A 22499-nucleotide genomic window follows, 5' to 3' on the forward strand; every position below is an offset into this window, starting at 1 on the left:
TCTTGTGTATGTCCAAGCTTCTGTCAGCTCTCATTTTCCTTGAAAAACTTCCTTTAGCATTTCTTGTAATGCAGGTCTGCTGGCTACCAATTTTCTCTGCTTTTGTCTGGAAAGGTTTTTATTTCTCCTTTGTTTCTGAAGGACAAATATGCTGCATGTGTGCTGTATGCTATTTTTTACTTCCTGCACTTTTTTTTTTTAAGATTTTATTAGAGCATGAGTGGTGGGAAGGGGCAGAGGGTGAAGGAGAAGCAGACTCCCCGCTGAGCAGAGAGCCCGAGGTGGGGCTCAATCCCAGGACCCTGAGATCATGACCTGAGCTGAAGGCAGATACCCAACCCACTGAGCCACCCAGGCGCCCCTACTTCCTGAACTTTAAAGATGCCATGCCTTTTCCACGGTCTTCTCTACTTTCAAAGATAAATATGCAGTTGTTAGGTTGTTCTACCTGTAGGTCTTTTTCTCTCTCTCTACTTTGAAGATTTTCTCTTTATCACTAGCTTTTGCAGGTTGATTATGATGTGCCTTACTTTTGTTTTCTTTGTGTTTATCCTGGTTGGTATGTGTTAAGCTTCTTGGGTCTGTAAGCTTCTGGTTTTCATCAGATATGGAAAACTTTTTTTTTTTTTTTTTTTTTTTTTAGATTTTATTTGACAGAGAGAAACACAGCAAGAGAGGGAACACAAGCGGGGGGAGTGGGAGAGGGAGAAGAAGCAGGCTTCCTGCCGAGCAGGGAGCCCGATGCAAGGCTCGATCCTAGGATCCTGGGATCATGACCTCAGCCGAAGGCAGATGCTTAACGACTGAGCCACCCAGGAGCCCCAGATATAGAAAACTTTGAGCCATTATTTCTGCAAATGATTTTTATACACATGCACACACTGTTTCTTGGACTCAAATTATACATATGCTGGATTGTTTGATGTCATCCTAAGGGCACTTGGGTTCTACTGTTTGGTTTTTCTTTTTTCTCTCTGTGCTTCATTTTGGATAGAATCCGGTGATAGTTCTCAAGTTCTCTGATCTTTCCTTGTGTAGCATCTAATCTGTTAAACATAGCAGTGAAATTCATATGTTCATGTTGTCATTTAAATTCTTGAGCACACTGAGGTGACTTACAACCATTTTGGAAATGTCCTTTTCTGTTACTCCATCGCCTCTCATTTTTAGATCTCTATTAAATGATTTAATCTTAATCATAGGTCCGATTTTTTTGCTTTGCATGTCTGTAATTTTTTGGCTGCTAAATGTTGTGACTTTTACATTTTGGGGCACTGGTTTTGTACGCTTTTAAAAGTGTTAGTTTTGTTCTGACAGCCAGTTGTTAACTTGCAAATCAATTTGATCCTTTCAAGGCTTATTTTTAAGTGTTGTTAGTGTAGTTCTAGAGTATCCTTTGTTCTAGAGCTAGATTAGTTCTACTACTGTTATGTGCCTGTTCCGGGATCTCAATCCAGTGTCCTGGGTGTTCAGTGAAGTCTCTCCACTCTGGCTGGTGACAACTCCCAGCCCCACGTGCACTTTGGCTATTATATGGCTTATAGGTAATTTTTTCCTCAAAAGTTGTTGTCTGCCAAACCTTGTGGAGTTTCACCTTGTGCATACTCAGATTGGTGTTCAAGAAAGACTCAAGAGGATCCCTAGGCAGTTCTGGAACTTTCTGTGGAGCTCCCTCCTTTTCAGTACCCCACCCCACAAATTAGAGCCTCCTGAGCTCCTCCTGATTTTAGGACTTTTGCTGGGCTGTCCCTTGCCTGTACCTACAGTGTGGAAATGGCCTCCAGGCAGAAGCCTGGGACGTTGTTGGGCTCACCATGCTTGGTCCCCTTCATGTTGGGAACATGGTCCTGCCCTGCCTGTTGTCCAGCATCTGAAACAGTTGTTGGGTAGATTTTCTTTTTTTTCCCCAGTTTTCTACTTCTTGCTAGAAATGCAGCTACTATTTCTTAGGGTTAGAAGCAGAAGGCACGTTTCATTTTTAGAGAGACATGCTTTTTGAAGCAGTGAATTCTAACAGGTTAACAAACACATGTTTGAGGGGATTCTTTGTGCTCTCAAGCATGTTAAAAGAATACCATTTATTAGGAGAGGCACTAAAATGGGTTTGTTCCTTGCTGGCTTTTCACCAGTAAATCCTAGGAAGGCATTTAGTAGTCTCTGAATCCAGATCCTGAAGGAACAGTCAGCTCACTGAGAACATTTGCTCCACTTTGTCATCAGAGCTTTTGCTCTAGGGAGTCACAGTAAATTTTCACACAGTTTACATGTGGAGGGCATTTTTCCCTGAATCTCAGTGTTTACCTTTTAGGTTGGTCATTAGCAGTTGATTCTGCTCTAAAGCATACTGCTTGCTGTCCCCAGATTGGCACCAGGTGATCAGCCGTGTGACGTTGGGCAAGCCACTTAACTTCTCATCCCTGCGTGGAGGGAGCCGGGCTGATGGGACTTGAAGGGCCCTTCCATTCATTTCCTCAGTGAATATTGAGTGTTCCAAGCCCTGAGGGTACATTAGCAAAGGAGACAGGGACCCTGCTGTCACGGAGCTCAGTGGAGTAGGGCAATAACATATACACCATGAATCAAAAATCAATGAGGAAGACGTACCTTCGGTGAGGAGGGCTATGAGGAAAACAAATGGGGGCAACGTGAGTGGTGCTGGGAGGGGCCCACGTTAGGGGGCGCTCCATAGAGGCTCGTCTGTGGACGTGATGCTTGAGCTGCCATCCAGATGAGCAGGAGGAACCAGCTGTTTGAGGCTGTAGGGCAAGGACATTCTAGGCAGAGGGAGGAGCAAGTACAAAGGCGTTGAGGTGAGCACAAACCCGGAATGGGTGAAAGACCGCCATGGCTGGGTTGTCATGAGTGAGGGGCTAAGGGGTACAAATGACAGTGGGGGAGGAGCTCGGGGGGGGTTCAGGACCCGGCTCATGCTGGCAGTCTGATTCCAAGACTAGGCCCTGCTGTGAACACTTCTCTACCCACATAGGGCACATTTCGATGTCACGTGGCCCCAGAGGGAAATAACAGAGGGCCCCAGGAGTCCTGCTGGGGTGGGTGTGCTGTTGAGGCACCGGCAAGGTCACAGGGCCTGAAATCAGCAGGGACCATGATGGCAGCAGTGAGCCAGGGCAGTTTTAACAAGGAGATGAAGGCCAAGTTCAACAATCCTGGTCAGCATGAGCCAGCATGAATCCATTTCCACATTTGCAGAACCACGGATAGCTCCATAAGACCTGTTGCCTCGAAGAAAAGAAAATGGGCTTATGGTGAAGCGCACATATAAAGGGGACATGGACCCCATAGCCTAGAAATCCTGCTTCTGTGGAAAGAAGCCCCCAGGAAATCTGCCTCTAGGGTTAAGGAATGAGTGCCTTTTAAACAGGGAAATAAAAGAGACTGAGAGAAGCAAGAGCAGTTCAGGGGGAAAGGGGGCCAATCCAAAGTCAGCAGGCTTTGTCCTGGCCGAACGCAGCCACCCAGCCCTCAACAGCCCTTCCCCTGTTTGCTGGGTCCTTCTCACTGTGTTCTGATACAGCGCCAATTAATTCATTTCGGGGTTAGTAACTCTTAAAAATCCAGACACTCTCACCTGTTGTTCCGAGCATACTGGCCTGTGTTGTCTCCCAGAACCCCCTCCTCCTGGGCACACTGCAGCCTCCAGTCCGTCCCCACTCACTTCGCTTTTGTCCCATCACCCTCGCCTCCGAGTCAGACGGCCACCGGCTTGCCTCTCTGCGCAGGATGGCTCCCCGTGGGGTCTCTTTTTAGGCAGGGAAGTCATCATTGTCAGCTGTCCCCTCCTCCAGGTCAGCGTCCTCTCACCTGGCAGTTGTAGTTCTGTGCTCCTTAAAACAGCATGTTAACAGATTCTTGATTTGAACAGGCATGCTTTTTTATTTAACAACTTTTATCTGTCTTTCATTATATCCTGCAGTCTGGCTTTTTTACCCTTAGCGCTGCAGTGACACTGCTTGCCCGAGTTTATTAATGGCTTCTAACCTCCTATCCATTGCCTCGCCTCCATTCTCCTCCACCTCTCTGTGGCATATGCCACCGTTGACACATCCTCATGGCCACAGCATCTTCCCCTTCCTTTGAGGGGAGCCTCTTACTGCCTTTCTGCTTCCTCGCTGCCTCCTGGCCCTGCACGTGGCTCTCCAGCTCCTCGCTCTTCCCTTTGGAGCTCCTGCTTCTCGATTCAACCATCATTTCCAGGCACCAGCTCCCAAGTACTCATCTCCACCCTGACTTCTCTGGCCCTCACTTCTGATCTCTGGGGCATCTACACCTGAATAATAGCTGTAGATAAAATTGTTCTCCTCCCCTGGCTACGTGAGACTCCCCTGTGGTGCCCCATCTCCTGGGCACCCAGGCTTAATGGTTTCAGGGATATCTGTGATCCATTTCCCTGTTACCCAAGAAGTCCACTGGTCATGTTGCCTCTAGCTGCAGTGGAGTGTGTTGAGGATGGTGGACAGAGAGAACACAGATGAGGAAGGTTCTGATGAAGGAGAGGTTGAAAGTTAAAGAAAAAGGATCCTTGCTAGCCTCCTCAGATTCAGGATACCCTGTGTTCCTGGTAACAGCAGCCTGTCAAATGCTCTTTCAATTGGAAATACTTGCCAGCATTGGAATGACAGAGGCCAAGGTAGTATTAGCATTTATTGCAGTGTGGATCGGTAAAATGGATTATAGAACATCCATTCAGTGCACTGGTATGCGGCCTTAGAAAAGAACAAGGAAACTGACCCATTAAGACAAGTTCTAAGATACTGTCAAATGATAAAAGCAAGATAGGACAAAATACTATGTCTAGTGAACTACCACTTGTGTTTTTTAAAGGAGGGTGGAAATCTTTTTATTCTTACTTGCTTATGTATACGTCAAGACACTGTGGAAGAATCCCAGCAAACCAGACTCAGTAGCTAACTGGAGGGTGAGGGTCCTGGGCAGATGGAGAGCAGAGGTGGTGGGAGGCCTCTTACCATTAATAGATCTTTTTACATTTGTAGATTCTTGAACCGTATGCACATATTAGAGGCTATAGCCTCTTCCGAAATTTCAGAAAATTGAATTTATTTTTTTTTTTAAAAAACCTCTGAAGTATTTCTACCAATTGAATGAAAGTCCTCTTGTTTTACCAAGGAGATTATTTGACTTCTCTAGATGTCCATTCCTGAGTGTTTTCTGGTGGCCTTGGCTTATTTTCTTTCGCTGTGGAGGAAATACTTCTGACCCTCCAAGAACCTCTGCTAATTTTATTAATAAAGCTTGATCCAGTTTTCTTACATTTCTTTCCCTTTCTTCTCCTACCCGAAGGCTGTGTATATTCATTACCAGGTGAGATAATACTCAGACGGTTCATGTGACTAGGACTATAATTATTCATTAATACTTGAATTCTTACTCTGATGTAACTTGATAACTCTAGGAAAGCATTAAATGAATCTCTTGCCTTTATTATAAGAAATATTAAGATCAGGAGACCATGTGTTTAAGACATGGTTTAAGACAACCACATTGATGCTGAGAACTGACATAGGAGGGAAAATTAGCAGAACACTTTTATGTGGCAGGAAAGAGCATTGTCTTGAAATTGTACTTAGAAGGCTGTTTGAAAATGTGGAACTGGGACCAGTGGGCAGAGAGCAGTCACATCCCAAGGCATCAGAAGAAAGAACTGAGAGGCTTGAGTGCCCCCCAAGGGGGCGTGGTCTGCAGTGGCAGCTACAGCACCACCACCTGTGGACCAGCAGAAACAGGTGGTCACGTGGCGCATCTGTACACACTGATCTTGCATTCAGAAAAAGACATTTCAACTGAATGGCTGTGGCTCGAATAATAATATTTTCTTGAACCAATTTCCTTTTTTCCTTCAACTTCTCAAGCCTGGAATAGGTACTCTTCGTGAGACCCATTCTTTTTTAATCCCATTCTCGAGAGGTCTCAAATTTTGTAGCTTCTTTTCAGCAAGTACTTTCTATCTTTATTTTTTAGGCAAAATAAGCAAGAGGATGATTTCCTTGTCAGACTTTGAAGGAAAACAAAAGCCTTTAAAAGCAGACGTTTTAGGGGCACCTGGGTGGAACAGTCGGTTAAGCGTCTGCCTTTGGCTCAGGTCATGTTGCTGGGGTCTTGGGATCGAGCCCTGCATGGGGCTCCCTGCTCAGTGGGGAGCCTGCTTCTCCCTCTCCCTCTGCCCCTCCCCCTGCTTGTGCTTGCTCTCTCTTTCTCTCTCTCACTCTCGCACTGTCTCTGTCTCAAATGAATAAATAAAATCTTTTTAAAAAATAAAAGTAGACTTTTTAACAGCCTCGCTTTTAATACGTGAAGTTGGGGGTTCATAATAAGCACTTTTACCCAATTCAGAGGTGACACCGGGGAGGGACTTAGTAGCTGGACATCACAGACCACTGTGATTTCAAACTCTCGGCAGGTTCGTCTCCGTTTATGGATGCGTTAACAGCCAATGGAACAACCAACATACAGACATCTGTTACAGGAGTGACAGCCGGGAAAAGGAAATTTATTGACGACAGAAGAGACCAGCCTTTTGACAAGCGGTTGCGTTTCAGTGTGAGGCAAACAGAAAGTGCCTACAGATACAGAGATATTGTCGTCAGGAAGCAGGATGGCTTCACCCACATCTTGTTGTCAACAAAATCATCAGAGAATAACTCACTAAACCCAGAGGTGAGAGACGTTCCTTGAGCTGATTTGTGCTTCATGTTTCTCCACGCCCTTGTGTCCGGGGCTTGCTTTGCCGAATCAGTGCTCTTTGGGCCTTTTCTAACTCGCCTTCTGGGCGGTTGCGCAGTCCCACCAGAAGGTAGGAAGCAGGGGTGAGGCTGGGCGGGCTTGCTCCCTACCGCACTGCGCCTGCATGCTCGTGCCAGTGCAGCTGGGGCCGAGCGTGCCTGGGGTCTACCTCCGTGCCCCGGGGTGGGGCTGTGCTGGGCAGGGGGAGCGGCCACCTCCAGGTCACCAGCTCTCAGCCTGCGGGCCACGGGGGCCTATCCAGACTCGCATATGAAGTGCATGTGGGCACATGCTTTTCTTTAGCTTTGTTCAGACAAGATTAAAACGGCCGGGGTCCCAGGCCCTTCGTTCCTACGGATCTTCAACATCGTCGTGGAACTTCGTTCCCGCTGCAGGGACCTGGGCACATGTTCGTTGCCGGGAGTACCAGGCAAAGCTGGCTTTCAGGGATCCCAGGAGATAGGTGCTTGCAGAGGTTCAGAACAAACTCTAAACTATCTAAGATGGGAAGTACTGGAACCCGAGCTGTGCCCCCATAAGATTCTACATTCTGGCGGTTGTTTTCCACTTGTGAGCAGCTCAGTCAAGTTTTTTTCTAGACAAGAAAACCAAACTACACAAAGTTTATATGTCTGGCCAAAGTCACATGACAAACCAGTTCAGGGCTAGTTCCTGGTACGTTTTTAAACTGCAGAGTCCCTTCATTGGTTATTTGTAAATGCTTCTCTATAGAGATCATTTTCGGTGGTCTTACGCCCTTCTAAAACGACTCCGTGCTAATGTGCCTATGCACCAAACTTCTGGGGTTTCTGTCCCATGTGTGGTAGGCTAGTGTTAAAAGGGGGGAAAAAAAAAAAGGGCAGAGAACCCTAGTTTCTTTCAACTGGTTGAATGTGCCACCTGCTGTCCAAACTGTAGAAATGCCAAGTGGATATCCTGTGTAACTTGCCTCATCTACTGAGAGTCCCAATGATTAGAATATTACGGTAACTCAGATTTACCTGTCTTTCTAATTATGCTCTGTTCATAATTAGTTACGTAACTTACACTATCCCCAGCATTCCCCCTCTCTGGTTATAGAAAAGAAGAAGTTTGTGAATTATTTAAATTGTGGTAGACAGAGGAGACGGTATCCGGCTTCTGCACTTTCTCTGGGTCCAGATTATCCAGGAACAAAATGCTTTTAGGGTTCCGTATCAGAAATACTCTTTGCCACTTTCCCTTCTGGTGACTTCCAGGTAATGAAAGAAGTCCAGAGTGCCCTGAGCACAGCTGCTGCCGACGACAGCAAACTCGTGCTGCTCAGCGCGGTGGGCAGCGTCTTCTGCTGCGGCCTCGACTTTATTTATTTTATCCGGCGGTTAACAGATGACAGAAAAAGAGAAAGCACTAAAATGGCGGAAGCTATCAGGTATGCATAAATGGTGTTTTTTAATGGTGGGTTTGAGTGTCTTGGTTTGAGTGGATCCATCCCTGGGAGAACAGGCTCCGGCAAGCCTTGTGAGTAAAACGCATGTCTCCTTCCACTGAGAGACACTAGTATCAAAATTAATTAAATCATCTGTCTTTTCTGTGGGCCTGGCATAAATTACTACTTGCCTTGAGCAAATAACTGATTTCAGGGCTGGCTCAAACCCAGTGAGTACGCGGGGAATGTTCTAATGATTCGCGTGGACAATAGCATATAGCCAGAGTTTCCATTATTTGTACTATGAGCGTGTTCTGTCTTTAGCCCTTAAATAAAGATGCGTTCTCTTTCACATAATAACTTACCATTTGCTTGACTCTGAAAGAAATTGGCCAGGCTTTATGACAAGCTGGTTCCATAACATCACATGAAAAGTTTGTTTTAGTACAAGCCGTACACATTCTTGTTCAAGTTCATCCCGAGTTCCCACTACCCATAAAACTCGATCATGTAGAGTGAAAAGTAAGAGTTCCCTTTCTCTCACATGCTCCCCTCCCCCAGGGACCCACCGTTCATTTATGTGTTCCCAGCCTTTTTCTAAACACTGTCAAATATTCATTCCATACATATTAGAAATAGTATAGATTTATTTTTAGTTCTGTTAAATAAATGGAATTATATTGTGTGTTCTCTTGCAACTTACCTTTCCATTTAACTGTGTGACTTTAGAGATTTCCATTTCTTCTGTTTGGGGATTTTCCACTGTTATAACATTGCAAAAAGCTTCCCCAGAATCACGTAACTCTGCTGTAAGCATACCCAGGGACATATTCTGTTTCCGTATTCCTCACTTCTCATGCTAATCACTGTAAGTATAATTTAAAAAGATCTAATTATTTAGAAATTAATTTTATTTGAAGTAAATGAAACCCAGTCACACCATTGTACTGCCCTTCCCACCTCCCTAAAATAACATATCCCTGGGTGACCCCTAAGAACCCCTTGCATATGCGTTTGTCTTGGTGAGGTACAGGAGGACAGGAACTTAAGACGCACAGATGTACAAAGTAAACTTGGTCGGATCTTCTCCAAATCCCCACATACCTGGAGAGTTGAAGTTGAGCTTCTTTGGATGGTTATTGGGCTCTTTGTGGCTGAGACCCTATGACCTGGTCTTGGGGCATGGGGCTGCCTAGACCCCAAACCATCCTTAAAGGTGCATGTTGGGATTAGTGGAAGTTCTGTGTTGGTGGTGCAGAGTGAGGCAGGGCATCTCTCTGACAGACTTCCCCAAGATGGTTCTGATGGGTTGCTGCCCTAATCAGCCCATCAGAGGAGTCCTGGAACCCCATACCTTGGGATTTCAGGGCATTGCCTTGGCCTTTTATAACATTTTTAACAATTTTCAGAATTTATATATTTTGTCACTGTGTACAGGTGTATGCATGCATGCAAGAGGTTCCTTTTTTAGGTTATCATATGATCATTGTTTTTTCAAAAATAGTTTGAAATTTTATAATCTGTTTTAATTAAGTATTGTCTCTGGTCTCCTAAATAATTTCAAATTTGTAGTTTACTGGATAAGACCATCTTATTACTCAATTTCAAATTAAAGTGCTTGATCAATACACACAATTAACTTGACAGTCAGCACCTCTAAGACACCGTGTAGGTATTCCTGATTGTTAACCTATCCCATCCTTTCAGGATGAATTACCATGGGTTTCATTTTCATTCTTTAAATACAAACTGTTGTGCCTCGGGCAGTGACTTTGTAGATTTTTCTGTAAGCTCACCTTGACTTTACACATAATACTGTGATTTGGGGGAGTTCTGCTGTAATAGAGAATCAGATTCATCTGCCCGGGCCTTCTGCGTTCTGGCTCTTTTCTCCCCAGAGGCGCTTCCCTCAGCTCCACTCCTAAACCTCGGGGTCACAGCCCTGGTCTGGCCCCTCCTCCCAAGCTGAATTGCCCTTGACAGTGGCTGAGGCTTGCATTGTTGATATTAGAAACCTCAGAGGAAAGATGGTTGGAGAGACCGCATTTGGGGAACCTTTAGGTAGCTTCAGCAGCCGCCCACTCCCATCCCTTGTCCAGACCCTCCCTCTCCCCGGTCACTCTCCTTGCCCCCCACAAAGTAGCTTTCCTAGGAAAAGGCCAAATTTTTAGGGAAGCTCAGTTGGTTCTTCTTTAAATGAATATATTTTTATCAGTGTGAATTTTTCTTCATGTACTCTGGCAAGATACAAAAATAATGAGTTATACCAGATTCACTTAACCTTTGCTCTTGCTCATTTGCATTTAAATTAATTTTTACATGTGTAAGATCGGCTTTACACATAAAGCTGTATGTTTTTTATTTCTGTGTGTCTTGTCTTGAATTTCTTAAAACTTTGGGGCAAAGAACGTCGCTAGAGCAAGTTTCCCCCCATAAAAAGTGGGAAATCGGAAGATGAGGTTTGAATCTGATTGTCAGGTGTCCACTACAGCTAATTCCATTATCAGGACTACTGGTCATAACCAGCTTGCAGATTCATTGTAATAAAAACATTCACATTAGTGATAAAAACAAAATGATAATAAATCCGTCTATAACATTAGGCTTTTGAAGTCTGTGGGAACAGTCGCTGCCTGTTAGTGTCTGAAGGACTGGGAGCCTCCTTGCCCCGGAAGGCAGGCATCTTCTTCCCCCATGGAGTGAGAGAAGCAGAGATGTGGGGAGACAGCAAAGCTGACAAGCACCTGACCTCTCCCCATTCAGTCCTGTCCAGACCTTCACAGTGAAAGGAGAGCTCCCTTGAAAACCTGCAGTGAACTCTAGCTATTGAAACTGCAGATCCTGCTGGCTTTGTTTTCCCCAAACAGTTCCTACACTCTTGTTCGTAGGTGATTTTCTAACTTTTTTGGTGATATCCATGAAGTAGTGAATAGTCTTCAAAAGAATGGATAGAAGTTTGTTGTTTAATTAGATTAGAAGTCTTTTTAAACTCCTTCTATGACAAATATGACCTCTTTCCTTCCCTGCCATACCCACCACAGACTTTATAGCTCAGTTCACATACAGTTCCCAGAAAGCTGAAAATTAAATTCAGTATGTTGCATTGACCACATTGGAACATTCATGCATTTTGATTTTAAGTTCTGAAATAGACTTGCCTTTACACCCCCTAAAAGCAGTGGCCCGGCCCTCCATGAAGGCCAGGCTCCTGAGAGGCGTCCCGGGGCCCGAAGGCAGCGCCCGCCTCCCTGTCTCTGGTCGCAGTGTGGCCAAGCCTTTGTGGCTCTGCAAAGTTTCTACTAAACAGAAAAAAAAGTATTTCTATGAAGTTTGTTGTTGTTTTAAAAAAAAAAAAAAAAATTCTGTAGGCCATGCTCCTTTCTGACATCTCAGAGCTCACATACCCGAATGTTCGGCTGTGTCCTCTGAAAGGGGAAGATGATCTTCGCTGAGCGAGCCAGTGAATTCCTACCCCTCCCAAAAGCAGCCACCGATTTCGGATGAAGTTATCATTCCAGGCAAAAATAAAAATAACTTGGGGAGGGGGGCTGAGGAATCAGCTTCAAACAATTCTCCAGGCTTTGATTTTGCAGTATCTATTTTAGAAGCATCTTCTTTCTTTTATACAAACATATAACGTGAGAAGGAACACTGCCTTGTGGAGTGATTGATTCCTTTCACCATTTCTCTATAAAGTGACTCTCTTACTGCAATATTTGCTCATTTCTTTCATGTTACTCTGCCATCCCATTCATGGTTTCCAGATGTTGTTAGCACTAGCACAGCTCCCCCTCAGCCCCTGTTCACATGAGGCAGATGAAAGCAGGGTGACTACAGGGCACCTGGGGACAGATTTTGAAAACGTCTGCTCTGTATCATGGAGACCTTTTCGAGAGTCATCAGTAACTGAGCGTAGTAAATGTATTTCCATCATGTCATTGACCCAGAATCCTCAAAAGGTGGCACAAGTGAAGTAGCTTCATGTAAATTGTCTATATTTTTTCAAGAACCTATTTAAAAGGTTGTCTGGCTCTTTGTATCATTAAAACCCAGTGTGATCTTTCTAACAACGCCTTAGGCTCTCATTTAGAAAGTCTTACTGCAACTCATTCATTTGAATGAGTCAGTTCTTAATGTAAAGAGCCCACCAACCATAGTGTAAAGAGCCCACCAACCATAGGGGACCTTGGGGGCTGGGCTGAGGTCTGCACTGGCTGCAGGGTACTTTTGAGAATACTCCCTGGAGCTAGGCATGCAAGCTGCCAAATTCTGCAGTGCGTCCTCTCTTCTGTTCTTCGCGCGCGCGCGCGCACGCACACACACACCCCAAACCTCCCTAACACACACACACACACACACACACACACACACACACACACACACACACACCCCAAACCTCCCTAACACACACACACACACACACACACACACACACACACACACCCCAAACCTCCCTAACACACACACACACACACACACACACACACACACACACACACACACACACACACACACACACACACACACCCACACACACCCCAAACCTCCCTAACCTGCTCCCCCTCCAAAAACTATATGATCCCTCAGTGTCACTATTTGGGGAGATGGGGAGACCACTTAAGATGTTAAGTCCTGATTTCCAGAGGTAATCTGAGTAGATCTGCTGTAGCTTTTAAATTGCTGAATTGCAGAGAGCAACCAGATTGTTATTTCTGGTACTGAAGATGGGGGTCAGGTTTAGAATTCTGTAATTCTGAGCTAGAACTCTGACTGCCTTAAAGGAATTACCTTCTGTTTTTGTTGGTGCGTGTTTGTCTTTTTCTTCACCATGTTAAATCATAACGAGCAGCAACCTCTGAACATAAAATTAGATTCTAGTGGTAGGAAGAAGATGCACATTCCCAGTATGGCATGGCACCAACCTACCCTAAATTGAAAAGCAGCCTCTCCAGTCTGATCCTAAAACAAATCCAAAAAGAGCATTGGCGTGGTTTTGAAATCCACATCCTCTGTGAAGGCTGCCCTACCCCTAGTCATGCTGTCCTTTGCAATCCTGCTGTAATTGTAATCTCCAGCACACAGTGCGGTACACAGGGGTGTACAGGCAGTGTCTCTGCTGCTTACTGGCCTTCCTTGGATCTCCAGTCTTAAACCAGCCTGGAAATTTCTTGTTTCTACACCCCCAAGTCATTCCATCTAATTCTGGACAAACTCAGGAAGTCTCTGGTGTTTCCAGTCAATGAGTTGCCTGAAATCACATACCAAGTCCAGACCCCGATCCTATGGGTCATAACCCCAACCTCTTGGTCTTTGCTCAACACCAGACAGTCTTGGGAGGCCCCGTGCCAGGTTTTCTTTGGGAGAGCTTCTAGATTGGTCATCGGAAGCCCACAGTGTTTATTGGGCTCCTTATGTCTTAAAGGGAAAAAAGGTTGTGGAGAAAGATGGATTAGTCCTAGAGCCCAGGAGCCAGCTGCAAATCCAAGAGCAGCCTCTGACTAGACTTCACCCGTAGTCTTTACACAGGTCCTGTAGGCACTCTAGCATAGCGTCCACGGAATCATCGGGCCTTTAAACACACAGTAAATAAGACCATGGCCCACTTCTGGGAGAGCCTTCAACAAATCTCAACTTACATTGATTTCTGTAGAGTTTACCTCTTGGTATATTGAATCTATAATAGATTTTTCTGTTGCTCACATACACAATGTTTTGAGTAATTTCCCATTTATTTTTCATTTTAGAAACTTCGTGAATACTTTCATTCAGTTTAAGAAGCCTATAATTGTAGCAGTAAATGGCCCAGCCATTGGACTAGGAGCCTCCATATTGCCTCTTTGTGATGTGGTTTGGGCCAATGAAAAGGCTTGGTTTCAAACACCCTATACTACCTTCGGACAGAGTCCAGATGGCTGTTCCACCGTTATGTTTCCCAAGATTATGGGAGGAGCATCTGTGAGTACCTCTATTTTTTAAAATTATTCTAGAAGACTTCCTGAAGAAATCTAGTTTGGTCATTGTTTTTCTAAATATATATAGGGTGTCATTTTGTGGAGACTTCCTACCAAATGCACTTGTAGTTCAATTCTCTTCATTAACTCATATTCTTAATTCATGAAATCATAGGAGGTTTTTCATATTTTGGTTCATAGAACATTTATTGACACTGGCTTGCATCATTTTCTAGAGAAGGACCTTATTCAGTGAGCAGTCTCTCTCTGCATAATTGACACTGATATCCGTTATTAGTAAATACCCAATTTGTAATCCAAACAACAGAGTATGCCACCAAAAGCTTCTTGACGTAAGAACCTAAGAGCTGCACTTTTAAGAGAAAGCAATGAAGGAGCTAAGTTGATTAGGATAGGAGAAGTCTTCTCATCTGATTGTGGAGCTTTATTTTTTTTTAACTGTTTAAGCCATGCATAATAAAAATTAATGTTTGTAGCTTTTGATTTTTTTCAAGCAATTACGCACATTGCATTTCTTACTCCATGAAGTAGGGCAAGAGGTGTCACAGGTTAGGGTCTTCAAAAGCCAGCACTGAGGTGGAGTTTGTCATGGTGGAGCAATATTCCATATTCCACACCTGTTGGTAGGATAGCAGCGGTTAGGGGGCTGGACAGAGGAAGGCAGGCCCAGCAAGGCTTGGGCCACGTCTGGGGAGCTCTGGGGCATGTATGGCCTGTCACAGTTGTCCCACAGTGGACTGAAACAGCTGGTTCCTTTATGTCCATCATCACCGAGCGTGGGCTGCCCAGGAAGAGCGCCATGACCGTGGATGAGGCGGCTCTCTGCAGCAGAGGGCATCCCCGAAGGAGCTGAGGGCTGGCTGCTGACAGCACTGCCAACAGCTGGGACAGCAAGCCCACCCTCGGACGGACCTCAGCGGCACATCCCCATGTCCACCACAGTCCACCCTTTGGTCCTTCCTATCCACCTCTTCATACACATTGAGGGGAGCTGCTCTTCCCGGGGAAAGATGTAGAGAAGGATTAGCCACTGATGACTGTAGAGGCAAGAACCACCTAGATGTTCAAGTTGGCGGGTAAAAGTATAATGAGAAAATGGATGTTTGCATCCTCTCATTATTTGTGGTGGGAAAAATAGTTAACTTTACAGTAGAGAAGACTGGCAGGCATCACCTTACTGAGTGGTCCGAGTCCCCAGAAATAAGACCCGTCGTTGGCCCCCGACCTGCTGCAGCGAGAATGACATGGCGTCGCTCTGCCAGAGTCCTGCCCCGTTGGCATCACCTCTGTCGGGTCTGGAGAGAGTACCAGACAAGCCCGGACTGTGGCACAGTCTGCAGATGCAGGGCCCTGCCAAAGGGCCACAGAGGTTGGAGAACTCACCGGAAGACCTCGGCACCGCCCCACACTGGAGGGGACAGAGGGGCCTGACAGCTCCGTGCAGATGCAGGGATCTCAGACGCAGTTCAGGGTCAGAGGAAGGACTTTCCTCGGAAAAGTCGCAAACTTTGCAGACAGTCTGTGATTTGACTCATAGTATTCTGTTGATGGTAGTTGTCCGGTTTTGATCATTATAAGATGTCATAGAAGATGTTAATGTTGGGAGAGTGCTCAGTAAAGCGTTTATCATCTCTCTACTGCTTTTATAATCTTCCCATAAGTCTAAACTTACTCCCAAAACAAAGTTGAAAGAGGAAGGAGTTTACTGGGCCCACACAGCCCCCATTGCCCCATCTGGTCTCAGAGCCACCCCCGTGCTCGTCTTCTCCCTTCCTGTCCGGTCCCACCCACGGCTGCCACCTCCTCTGGCCTCAGCGACCCTCCTGTGGTGGGACGCTGCTCCCCCCACCCCAGAGTTGCTGCACTTGTGCGTTGGTGGCTGTGGCCCGGCGGGACCCCAGGTGCACCGGTGGTAGTATTCATAGCCTTACGCTGGGTGGGACCCTCGCTGCATCCGTTGGCCAAGCGTGCTCCCTTGGGGGCCAGTAGAGCCCTGATTTAAAGGCAGGAGGCAAACGGCCCTCAGATCATTGGTGGGGAGCAGGGGCGGGGGCAGGTGCAGCCATGCCCCTTCCCTCCCCTCGTTTCCCAGTCCCGACTGTTCTTTCTGTTGGGGACTTGGTACCGTATCAAGGTCTTTGATGCACTGCATACACTGTAACTCAGAAGGGGGTGCCACCTCCAGGCTGGTACTCCGCCTGCACTCAGGCCATCCCAGCGCTCTATCAGCAGCAGCCTCTGGAAGTGTCGAATATGACACGGTCAGAGGACCCATGGTCATGGGCCTGCTCCCCCCAGCCCCTTTGCTGCGAGGGGGATCTGGCCTGGCACACCCTATGCCTGCAGACCGGGCACGTTATGAGCCTCGGAGAGTGGTGCTCGTGAGGACCTCAGGCAGGAAAACAAACCCAGACCAGAGTGAGCATCTATTCCTGTGACAACAGTCAACAACCGGCCACCAAGCGGCCGACTAGCTGGTCTCAGGAGTATTGCCAAGCAGCTGGCTCGGCATTACTATCTTGCTGGAGGCTGGATGTTCTGCGGTGGCAGTAACTGAATCAGCCTCAGTGAGTCAGAGCCCATGCCCTTGAGCTGCATGTCCCACACACCCCACAGCCACTCCGTACACCTGTCTCTTGTGCCGGCGCTGGGGCAGCCGGCGACCGCGCTGGTCTCCCAGAGCTGTTCAGTTCCTCTCTGTGGTGCATGCTCCCTGCTGGACACTGATGTCACACAGCCATGTACACACTTCCCCAGCCATCGACATGCCAGACCCCTTGTTCCCAACCTTCCAGGCCCCTGACCAGCCAGCCAGGCCCTGGGTCACTGCGTGTTCTCACCTTGAGCCACCTCTCCTTCCACAGCAGGTGGTGGACAAGGCGTATCCCCTGTCGGGGAGTGTTTCCCTTCCGGGGAGGCTCCCAGGCACTTGCCGGCTGTGTTTCAGTCTGCACACCTGAAAACAGAGCCAGCCCACCCACACCCCAAGCTCGCTCATCAGGACTCCCCCATGTGGCCGGCGGTGTGAGCTGAAGCAGGGCCCTCGTGCAGCAGTGGTGGGTGATGTGGGGGTCTGGGCCCCCCATGCGGCTCACCTGTGCCCTCTGCTGTCTGTGCCTGATCCCATCTGTGCACCTTACGTCTCACCTTACACCTAGCCGGCCTGATGGGACTCCACTCTTGGGGGACATTTCCGGTGTGTGGTCATTCGGTGTCCCGTGGCTAGGTGTTCTGCCTCCGCCAGGGTTCAGTAAACACTCCAGAGTTGTTTTTAAGAGGCACATTCTTCCCTGCTGTGAACGGCGCGGCCTCGCTCCAGAACCCCAGGGGCCTGCATCGTGGTCATCTCTCTGGCATGTGCCCCAAGCTCCTGGAGGCCTCTCATCCCGCCCGCTGCACAGTCAGGCCTGGCGGCTCTGACATTTCGGCTCCACTCAGCCTGGCCACCATCCCCTCCGTGCTTCTAGGAGCCATCCCAGTAGCCAGGTCACACCATCTCCTGGGGCACTTGCCAGGGAGTTCCATCTTGTATCTCAGGAGAGCTCCCAAATCAGCAAACTCCCCTGTCCGGCTTTGTGTTCTGGCTCCAAGTCAGGCACCCTTAAAATTCAGCTCCCTGTGTCTTCTTGCAGCTTCTTGGAGGGAGGAAGCAAGTTACAGGCCTGGGGGCCGGGAGAGGAGGTCAGCAGGACTTGAGGGAAGCGATGCCGTCTTGCGGAGAGAGACCTCTGCATTGTCTCCAGGCAAGACGGCAACACTTGTTCTTGATGGGGGACAGAGCGGTCTGAGGAGTCTGGGGTTCAACTTGGGGATGTCCACCTGGAGTCCCTGTTCCAGGTTTAAGGGTCTCCTTCTTCCTCCCCTCCCCACCGAGCCCAACAGGTCCTCCCTAGTGGGTGACTCACCTTGTCAGACTAATAAGTGCTGGATCTGGATCTGTGCTTTCTCTGCCTTCTTGCTACCCAGGAGCCCCTCTGCTTGCGTCAGTGGCAAAGAGCAGGTACTGTGCCCTCATGTGTGAGGGTTTTCACACTCGAACCACCGCCAGGGCCGGGCACTCTGGGTGCTCCACCAGCCCGTGAGGGGTGCTCTTTGCCAGCCAGCCAAGGGAGCGATCTTGCTCCCAAAGCCCTCTCATCACCACTTTCTCTCCCATTCCCACCCGTGACAAAAACCGGTAGTTTTTCTGGAAGCAGAGGTTGAGATGGATTTGGGCAAGCAGGGCACAGGGTCCACCTCTGTGGCAGGGCAGGAAGAGGCAGGATTGGGCAGAGGGCACGGGTGAACCATGCACCACCCTGGCAGAACTCCTACCCTGGAGCCCACAGGCAGCCCCCGCTCTTCTGGGGGCTTCTGGGGGCTGCATGGCATCCAGAGCCTCATCTGCGGGTGTGGCCGTGCCGAGGAGCTCTCTCAGGAGGGCAGCAAGTGTTTCCTGGGCCGAGGCGTCCGGGCGGCACATCCATGTCCACCCCAGGGTGGTGCTTCACATTTCATGGATGAAGAGGTGGGCCCCGTCAGGGTCATTTGTCTTCTTTTCACTACACGGCACCCACCCAACAGTTATTACTACCTGGTTCTGGTGGTAGAGTCGTTGTCGGGAAAATTAAGTTCATTTTGAGTTATTATTGTAAAAGATTGTTTCCTAACAGCTACCGCCCGTTCTGGGAGTGAAGACTCCTTGTCGTGGGTAAAAGCCGCCTACATGCATCCTGAGTCATTACTCTAGGGGAGACTGAAAGAACTGCGTGATCCAAGGAGGTGTCTGATGTTGATGCAGATACACAGGAAGAGCAGATGGGGGGAAATCCTAAACCTGACATTTAAACACATTCTGGGCAAAGACATTCTGAAATTGAAGTCCTTGGGCCAACAGCTGCTAAGAGGTGGAATGCTTTGAGCCCATTGCATTCAGAACCATAAAGTGCGGGAAGCCGTGACGAAATGAATGGCTGCTTATCCGGCGGGTGCATTTTCCCTCACTGGACATGTCTTGAAAACACATCACATTTTGCTTCTCCTTGTGATCTCCGGTGCCACTCGTGATTCTCCTCTGGGGTGCTGGGTGCCCCCTCCCTGCGGTCACACGCTGCAGCATCTAGAGACTTGACGGTCACAGTGGAGGTGGAGCTGGGTGCTGCTCGGCGTCCCGCAAGTCACAGGACAGCCTCCTCAGTGCGGAGCCGTCCAGACCAGAATGTCGGTAGTGCCTGGCTGAGAAACCCTGCCCTGAAGCAAGAGCAGACAGTTTAAAATCAACTCAAAGTGCAGAGCATTTGACTAAAACCTGTCTGCAGAAAGTAAGTAAATGCTGCAGGGGTGAGGCATGCTGTGACAGTGCTCGTTGGAAGCGACCCCCCAGATGCAGAGTCCCCTTGGTGAGCTTCCGGCAGGCTGAGGCAAGGCTACAGCAGGCTGGGTTTTCCACCTAGGGTTTGTGCACAACTCTGCAAGAAGGCTAAGCCAGGAAGGATCCTGTTCCCAGGATAAAAGGAGCAAGCTGCCAAAGCCTCTTTGGAGCGAAGCTGTAGTCACAAGATGTGCAAGTTAGCGTCAGACGGTATCTTCTACAGTTTAGCCCTCCTTGTCCCCAGTAAACATTCAGGGCATGCCCAGCGCTGCATGGTCATGGTCCCGTGGCTCCAGCGCTATGACAGATACCCGGCAGCGCCTCACTGAGGAGAACACGAAGCTGGTGAACACGGGCTCCCACTGAGAAAGCTGGCAGCTCTTGTTCCGGATGGTGCAATGCTGGAGAGCAGGCCAGTGAATGGCCGATGGCCTCACCCCGAGTTTACCAGAGAGGCGGCTGCTCTGGGGAGTTGGGAGCCTGACCCAAAGGAGTAAGTGGCAGAGCCACTGCCTCCATGAGGTTCAAACTCCCCAACCCCGGGGCACCTGGGTGGCTCAGTTGGTTAAGCCTCTGCCTTCTGCTCAGGTCCTGATCCCGGGGTAAAGTCCCACATCGGGCTCCTTGCTCAGCAGGGAGCCTGCCTCTCCCTCCCCCACCCCCGCTTGTGCACGCACTCTCTCTTTCGCTCTTGCTCTCACTCTCGCTCTGTCGGACAGATCTTTAAAAAAAAAAAAAAAGCTCCCCAACCCCTCCCACCCAAGCTGGTCAGGTTTCCTCACCACACCTCTTAATGTGGTCTTTTGGGCTGAAAAGAAAAAGGAATTCTACTTTCCTCTGGCATTTCTCACTTGTCTGGGTAGTTACACTATAACTTTTCTAAAAAACAGTTGGCCATCTTGGAACAAAATGGCAGCCAGTAAATTTCCAATGACTGTATCTTTGCCAATCTGTTTCTTGGGTAGAAGTTAGAAACCTCTCATGTTAAAACTACTGGAAATGGAGCATATGGGAACATGCTCATTCAAACTGAGTGTATTTAATCTTACTAATCTTATGGTATCATTTGCTGACTGTAATTTAAACCAACTCACCGCCTGTACTTACATGAGGCGTTTTAACAACCTTGAGTCAGTCCCACTTTCGTGCTCTTGGGTGAAGTCAGAAATGCCCTTTGTTGTCCTGCACGTCCAGCCATCAGGAATAGAGAAGACTAAGTAGGGAAAGACTCTCCAGGGACTATAGCCACGGAGTTAGCCCGGTTCCAAAAGGACGACATGGTGGCAGTGGCAGCTCACCGCCTGGCAGGAGACTGTTCTGATAGCCCAGTTGGCTAGCACAGGCATGTGGGAATCAAGGAAAGGGAAAGGGAGAAAGAGAACAGTGATAGGACTCTGCTCTACGTCTAGAGGGCAACGAGTAATACTCAGAGAAGTGACAGGATGGGGGGACAGGCCCACAGAGGGGCTGGAGAGGGAACACGGGAAGGAGGCTTGCTCTCCCCCACGCCCCACTGGCTACTGGCACACGTTCGCATCCACACCCCGAGCTAAGGCCCTGTGGTTCAGGCTGGTCTTGAAAACATACTTTGCACTTTGCTTAAGTGATGTAGTTGTGGTGTGGTCTTCACTGTGTGTTGGGAGTGAGAGAAGCACAAACTAGGAACACCGTAGAGCGCTTCCCACCAAGTCCTTCTGTCAGCACTCCTCTCACGCTTTCTCATCGCATTTGGATCGGTCTTCTAAAGAGCTGTCTTAACAGCTAATAGTAAAGTGAAGTCAGGCTTCTAAACGCATTGCTTATTTTAGACCTTCTTTTCACTGAGAAGAGGATGTTCAGTACAGGGGTTTTCAAATAAAACATCTCCAAACTCTTCAAATATCTGTGACTTTGTCCAAGACTTGGCACAAATAACAGGTCCAAGCTGGCACCAAAATAAGTCATGAGTGTGAAGGACTTTAGTCCTTCTTGTGGGGACCCAGCTCTCCACCCTGTTTTCCATCCTCTGCCTGTGTTGAAAGGGTAGTGAGTCAGCCAAACATTTCCTTTGCCAGCTCTTTTTATTTGGGTGTCGTCCACGCTGTGCGTTCATGTGCAGCAAATGTCTCGATGCATTTACAGGAGGCTTTTCTTAACAATAGTTTGCCTCTTTACCTAGTTTACCTTGGGAGGAAGGTCACCTCCCAAGAGTATGCTTTACCTGAGTCGCAGTAGATTATGGTCAGGTTTTCATCGTGACCACCAGAGTCTTTGGGAAGCTTAGCAGTGCAAGATAAACTTGCAGGGAGAAAATTGTCACATCGGAACAGCACAAAGTTTCCTTGTCAGATAGATTTTCTCCCTATTTTGATATCTGTGAGCCTGTGATTTGAATGAGCTAAACTCCATGTACATCATGTTGAGACCTTAAGTGATACAGAATCCAAAACAAAGTCAATTTCGTATGTATACATACACAGACACATACATATATCCTTTCTCTTTAACAAAAATAAGTGTTAATTTCCTCCATTGAGTCATTTGAAGTAACTATAGTCAGACCCTTCTAAGGAGACTACAGTAGTGGTCATTTTGGATGCGTTCAGGTCCTGAATAGTTGCTTACTTTAATGTCCAAGTGGTAAAATGTGGCCTTCCAAGATAGACTCGAGCAGAAACATTCACTGCCCTTAGAACATTGTCTGTGTATATTGAGAAGAAATCACCATTGGCCTCTCAGATACAGAAAATCTTGAGTAGTAGTTCTGTGACTGATTTCAATCCCTAAAACTACGCATTTTCTAGCTTTGCTTATGCCTCAGTTTCCCAGGATACTGTTTTGTGTATTGAGTGACTTCCCATGTGGGAACGGCTGCCACTGGGAAGGAGGAGGCAGCCGGAGAGGGACATGCCAGGAACTTCAAGCTCACCACAAGTAGACCTTCTCTAAGTGAGATTTCTTGGTTATGCCCACGTGATTCTGTATTACATCATAAAATAGGCCTTACTTTTTTTTTTTTTTTTAATTCCCT

The 22499-nt window shown here is 47.7% G+C and overlaps 1 protein-coding gene across 6 annotated transcripts in view; it reads left to right on the plus strand.

The window, feature by feature from the left end:
- CDYL (chromodomain Y like) overlaps positions 1 to 22499 on the plus strand; it is a 228625-nt gene that overhangs the window by 203220 nt on the left and 2906 nt on the right. For 5 of the 6 annotated variants that reach the window (XM_027602646.2, XM_027602648.2, XM_027602649.2 and 2 more), the window contains 3 exons: positions 6437 to 6693; positions 7998 to 8170; positions 13912 to 14122. In XM_027602646.2, coding sequence (XP_027458447.1) covers positions 6437 to 6693; positions 7998 to 8170; positions 13912 to 14122 — 641 coding nt within the window. The remainder of the gene's footprint in view (positions 1 to 6436; positions 6694 to 7997; positions 8171 to 13911; positions 14123 to 22499) is intronic. The other variant, XM_027602647.2, reaches the window with a different exon arrangement.

The sequence above is a fragment of the Zalophus californianus genome, chromosome 7 (genome assembly GCF_009762305.2).
Source record: "Zalophus californianus isolate mZalCal1 chromosome 7, mZalCal1.pri.v2, whole genome shotgun sequence".
Lineage (NCBI taxonomy): Eukaryota > Metazoa > Chordata > Mammalia > Carnivora > Otariidae > Zalophus > Zalophus californianus.